Source organism: Herpailurus yagouaroundi, unplaced genomic scaffold (genome assembly GCF_014898765.1).
Source record: "Herpailurus yagouaroundi ecotype Mexico unplaced genomic scaffold, PumYag 246, whole genome shotgun sequence".
Taxonomy (NCBI): domain Eukaryota; kingdom Metazoa; phylum Chordata; class Mammalia; order Carnivora; family Felidae; genus Herpailurus; species Herpailurus yagouaroundi.
In genome coordinates, this window is record NW_024412463.1 from 7,946,088 (window position 1) to 7,952,047 (window position 5,960).

At 45.9% G+C, this 5,960-nt stretch overlaps 1 protein-coding gene across 8 annotated transcripts in view; it reads right to left on the minus strand.

Moving 5' to 3' along the window:
- Window positions 1-17: 17 nt before the first annotated feature.
- Window positions 18-5,960, minus strand: part of LOC121019912 (serine/threonine-protein phosphatase 4 regulatory subunit 1-like) — an 83,257-nt gene continuing 77,314 nt past the window's right edge. For 6 of the 8 annotated variants that reach the window (XM_040459721.1, XM_040459717.1, XM_040459719.1 and 3 more), the window contains 4 exons: window positions 5,371-5,491; window positions 4,438-4,572; window positions 2,252-2,393; window positions 18-1,479 (listed from right to left, as the gene is read on the minus strand). In XM_040459721.1, the coding sequence (XP_040315655.1) occupies window positions 1,322-1,479; window positions 2,252-2,393; window positions 4,438-4,572; window positions 5,371-5,491 (556 nt within the window). In that variant the 3' untranslated portion in view covers window positions 18-1,321. Of the gene's footprint in view, window positions 1,480-2,251; window positions 2,394-3,166; window positions 4,573-5,370; window positions 5,492-5,960 lie in introns of those variants that run through there. The other 2 variants (XR_005785817.1, XR_005785816.1) reach the window with 2 other exon arrangements.

Genomic DNA, 5,960 nt, shown 5'->3' on the forward strand with positions numbered 1-5,960 from the left:
TTCCCGGAAATTCAATATATAGCTGCAAAGATTTTATTTTTTAAAAAAAGGGAGAAAGAAAAGACGGACAAGAAAAAGATCCAAGGGGAGAATGGCCACAGCAACATGACCTTTGCAGCCAGCTCTTGAACCCCAAATGGGCCTCTCCTTCCTTCCTTTGATGCCTACTTTCGAGAAGACAAAGATAGAAATAAAAAGAACACGAGCATACACAGTCTACAGAATTTAAGCAAACGTCTGTAGAATCTTAAATGATTAATGGAAAACTCGTTTAAGTTTCCAGAGCATCTTTCTCTCACTCTAAATTTTAAAAGCGTGCAATGTAAGTTCTGTGTACTCAGGTCAAGTTGAAGGGTGTCATAATCTACCCCCCCAAACGACTGGCAAGTATATGAACTGATCAGATCTGCGGGGTCCTATTTTTCTGTTACTTTCTGTTAAGATCCTAGAGCATTAGATACAAAGTCGATATCCATGGCATCTCAATGATCAATTTCCTTCTCTCAAATGTATGATAATGAATCCATGTAAGAACGAAAAATCTTTCTACTTTATGCTCTGTCAAAGGCCAGTACGTGTCTTTATGGATACAGTTCCTACGAGAAGGGGAGGGGTAAGTGCCTGAGGAAAAGTTCCAAGTACAGTTTATACAAAAGTACAATATTAGAAAGACTTCCATAAATCATTCTTTAGTAGATTTCCTTAACTATCACATTTTTCAAAAGTAAACAAATTGGGCTATATTTGCAGTAACTCAAAGTGCAGCATAAATTTAAATGATGTATTTGTTCTGCTCACTGATAGGAGGCTAATGTTACCTTAATATATTAGCTCTTCCTGTCAAGAGCTATTTACATATGTACATTATTTCAGTTAAAAATAAAATGTGATACCATAAACTATATTTTATAGGAAAGCATAAGAGAAGCCAAATGTGCAAGTCTATTAAAGACTTAAAAGCTTCTAATAAACTACTTGATGTGTGTGGGGGGCGGGCGGGGGGGGCTTAAATAATCTGGTCTGCCGGAGAGAGGGCAGTCTGATGTTCTGGAGGCCCCACCCCCAGCCAGCCACCTGGTTCCACCACCTTGGCCCGGACCTCCTGATCAGGCAGGGAGGGGCGCAGAAGCATGGCGCCTGGCCCAGGTGAAGTCCCTGTGACTGTGGGAGGGGGGGAAGGGGCCATCTGAGTGCCCGCCCTCAAAGTTTCAGGAATCTTTCCTCCCCCGGAAGGTGTGACACAATCAGACCCCCCGACAAACTGGGGTGAGCAGTCCGTGCCGCGTGCGAAGTGCCCAGAGCGTGCGCGACCACAGAGGGGTTAGTTCCGCTCTTCTAGCACACGGCTGTCTGCAGTACTCCGCCGCTCGGGTTGGAGAGTGGCAAAAAAGGACACGTCTGGGTCCGGGTCAGACTGCAGGGCCAGGACGGTCTCTTCAATGACTTCAAGATGAGGGTTACCGGCATTTCTCAAATACGCTAAAGACAGAAAACAGTAGTTGGGCTCGCGTGTGCCACGAACTGTGCTCCAACACAGACTCGCGTTTTGGGTTTTTCTGAAACCACACCTCAGGACAATAAATCCTTCTTCCCAGAATAATCACACACACAGGGCCTCACAAAGATAAAATGATTGCCTCCATCAAAGGGTATTTCTTAAATTTCAAAGATGAAAGAATGGGTAGGTATGCACATTTTTAAAACTGTAGTTCAGAAATGTTCAATGTCATGTCTTCTCCCCGCCGCTACAAAATAACTGACAGTGTGTGGGAGGGAAGGGGCAAGGAAGGTACGTTCGGGGACAGGATGCTCCGCCCCACCCGTGGCTTAGATGTGAACGTGTCATCCGAGGGACACAATCTAAAGTTAAGTCCTGTTCAGGCTGAGCTCGACATTCTTCTGACTACAGAATTAATACCATCAAAACCTCAGCGTAATTAAGGCTTACATTTGCTGCCTTTCATAACGTCTGTGTCCTAAGTCGACGTTTACAAAAGTTTCCCGCATTTCTAGAACACGGCGATGTTTTTCATTCTAGCATTACGTTCACTAAATGTGAAAACTGGACCACATTCATTTCCTTAGTCATTTTCTAAACAACGAACGATTCTGCATAAAAGTGAGTACATCAAGTTATATAATAAGTCTGAAGTTTGCTATCATGCAATCTGCCACAATCTCCTAGAGGAAATCTAGCTGCTGCCCGATGAAGTTTCTAAAACGTGTAAGTTCAGAAAAGCGGTCCACATACCCTTTTCCAACAGCGTCTGCCGCAGAGCTCTGGCTAGTAAAACTCTCACGTTGGGCACAGGATCTGACACGAGGCTTAAAAGACTGGGGAGTAAGTGTTCGACAAACTGGTCTGCGGGGACACACTCCTCGCTCACCACCGCCTGTGATGGAAGAAAACCACAGCCAAAAATTGATATTCAAGAGTGATCAGCACGTTTTTTCTAAAAACGTACACTTCTCTAATTCCAAGCCTAACTTGGTCACTTACTAGCTTCACAGCTTTGAGTACATGGCTTCACCTGTCTGGGTCTCAGTTTCCTCATCTGTGCAATGGGGAAGTGATGGGCAGGGCAGATCGCTTCCGCAAAGAATCTAGCAAAGCGCCCACCTGTTAAGGTTAAGAACCCTCACCTTTGTTACTCACCAGACCTCAGGTTCTGAGGGCAGGGACCACACCTGTCTTATCGACAGCCCAATCCCCATCTCCAATCCAGGCCGGGCCCTCTGCGAATACCCAACAAACACCGCCTCCGGGATGATCACCAGCACCTGCCCATCGCCACTCTGCTTACAGAGTCCCGTCTCATAGCCAGCCACGGGAATCAGCACAAGCCTAGTTTTACGGGTGAGGAAATTCTGGTCCAAAGTGGCGACGCCCAAAGGTCTCCCGATTCCAAGCTGAGCGTGTGGCTTCTAAGTCCTATACATCTTCCCACTACAGGGTAACAGCTGACATTTATTAAGTGCCTGGCAGTGTGCAAGGGGAGTCAAATGCATCAGTTCATCCCCATCTGCCACATGGGCCCTCACTAAACCCCAGGTCAGGATCGGTCCCTGGAGCGGCACTGAAATTGCCATCAAATGACCCTTTCCTTTTGTCTGTCTTTCTGTGGGTTTTCTAAATCTTTAATAATTAATTCGTGAAAGCACATACACATTGATTTTTCTTGAACAAAATTAGCTGGGTGTTTCTTCCTTTTATCTCATCATGGATTTTCTAAATCTCAGATGGAGAACTAAAAAATAAAAGCAAAGGTATCTCATTCGCCCTTTCATCACAAAATGACCTGGGGCACTGACTTCTTCTTTGCAGAAATCTGTGGCGTCAGGCCTGCCGTCTGTTGAGTTTGGCACCGAAATCCGTCAGTCACTGCACTTTGAAAAGCTGACCCCCAAAGTACCGTGTGATGACCCTCCAGCCCAACAGGGGGCCCTGGTGAGTCCCTCAGTGGGGGAAGAGGGTGTGAGGGAGAGAAAGGGGGCTTTGGGGCTTGGGTGAGCTAGAGTCCCATTACAGCTGGACTGTAATATGGACAGAGCAGGGCGAGGGGTTCATGCAGAGTCATGCCATCCCCTCCACCTTTGTACACGCTTGAACATGTGCATGGGGACACATTAAAACTTCTCAAATAACACGTTAGCGGGAAAAGAAAAAACCACGGCTTTATGCTTCCTGTGTGATTTTGGCTGACTCACTTAACCTCTCTGGGCTTCAACTGCTTCCCCTCCAAGAAAAAAAAAAAAACAAAACTGGTCTGAAAGTACCCAGGTGTGAGGTGCCTGACACACGGCACCTCTTGCCACTGAGGATCAGATGTCGTGTCTGAGCCGGTACCTGGCACGCAGAAGCATTCCAGAAGTGGCAGCCATCAGCCCCAGGCAAACCTCGACCCCACCATTTCCAGGACACTAAGTAGGGAGGGTGCCCAGGAGCTGGACCGGCTGACGTGAACTTCCCTGCAGAGATGAAATGGTCTCAGCCCCAACCCTACTGCTCTATTCTTCACCGCAGCTTCCCTCCAAGGCAGCTGGCTGAGGGGAGGTGCCACGATGGCCACTGCCCTGGACAGGGCAGGGGGGAGCAGGGCTGCGGGCCCGGCCCTCACCTCACCGGAGGGGAAGTGCTGCTGGGAGAGCAGGAGCGAGTTGGCTCCGCACCGTCTAGAACGTGCCTGGCACACGGCAGGCGTTCGGTCAACACCTTCAGGACGAATGCACAGACGGGCTGGGGAAGCCCGGGCAAATCATTCTGCCTGACCGGGTCGGCCGCAATCTCCCGTGAGATCAAGGGGTTCGTTCGGTGCACTGATCTCCAGATGCCTGGCTGGTGTCCTATGTCTGACGCATCTGATATCAGTCCGTGGCAACGCAAGAAAATCCCAGCGGAGAACCCTGCCCCGCCCGGCCGCCCCAGGCCATGCTAACCTGACAAATGAAAGCGAAAGCTTGCCTTCCAACCCACTTAGCACAGTGCCGGAACCTTACGATGAGCTCATGGACGAAAGCTAACCCCAACGCACTTTCACTGTGTGAATAGAACTTCTGCAGAATGGCCACAACCTGTGACAAATATCAGAAGAGCACATTTAAAATGCTGCCATCTATTTGAATTATGAATCCTACTCTACGTGGAGACTAGACATCTGTATGGCTCTTAAAATGAATTTATAAGCATGGGAGAGGGTAATTTTTGTCACGGTAATCATTAGAACACAGAGGAAAAAAGACTTGTGCAATACACATACACTCACACATGTAGAACCCTTCTGAAAATGAAATTCAAAAAAGGACTAGCATTAGAAAAATACATTCTTAATCTTAAGATTTCCAAATTTTAGGAAACGTCCTCTTGCATAATAACGAAATCATTACCTTTCGGAACATGCCACGTTTGCAAAATTTTAATACCATCAGGGTACCTTAGTAAGACAATATTTCCAAATGAGATTCGATCCCCCCACCCAGTATTCAGCTGGTTATAAGCCCAGGTAAGAAACAGGATAAGCCTTTTTTTCCATGACAGCTTTTGCTTACTAACTACTTTTCTACAAAACCATGCCATAGGGTTAAGCCCAGCCTGTGTTTAAGGAAACACTAAGCCATCATTTACAGGGTCTCATATAGAAAATGATTTATCCACAATTTCTATCACTGAAGCATACAGCTTAAGAAAAAGGCTATCTTACGTGCTGATAAAACCATAATGCAGTTCCTAATTTCAAATTTAAAAGCTGGCTTCATAGGTATACTGAAGAATCAGCCCCGGAAAGTAAAGGGGTTGCAATGGAAGAAACAGAAATGTTCCTATTTCCAAAAATCACAAACAAACAGACAAACAAAAAAGCCACGATTCCTTACAAGCTTGAAGGAGATCCATCGAACTTCAGAAACTTTATCTGCACACAACTTCAAGGCAATATGCATTAAATAATCATAAACATCATGGGGATTATAGAGTTCCAAAATGAGTATCAGCTGTCTGAAGAAAGAAAAAAAAAGGAAATTGGTTTTTAGGGCAAAAAAAAAAATACCTTACTAATGTCTCCTTACTCTCATTTCATTTTATAGATAAAAAGAGCCGGGCTGGGAAGTTAAGGGCACACGTGGACCTAGCGAGGCTTTCCGTCAGTAAAATGCCAAAAGCAGAAAGCCGAGGGAAATACCACGCAAAATAAAGTGGAAAAAGAAAATCGTCTGTCTTCATCTCACCCAAACGAATCCAACAAAAAGGAAATAAATTAAACTTTGTAAAACAGAGGCAGAGAAATTTATGAACAGGGATAATATTTCAATTCTGGGTTATCAGTTGGAAAGCACATAAAACTCTGAAAAATCAGATAACATAAAAATAGCCAGAACGCTGAAGTTCCCAGAGATCAACAGATCAGGGGAACCTCCGAGGAGCCTCGGCTTTGTTCCCCAAGCGGCCGGCAGGCAGCTCGAGCCCG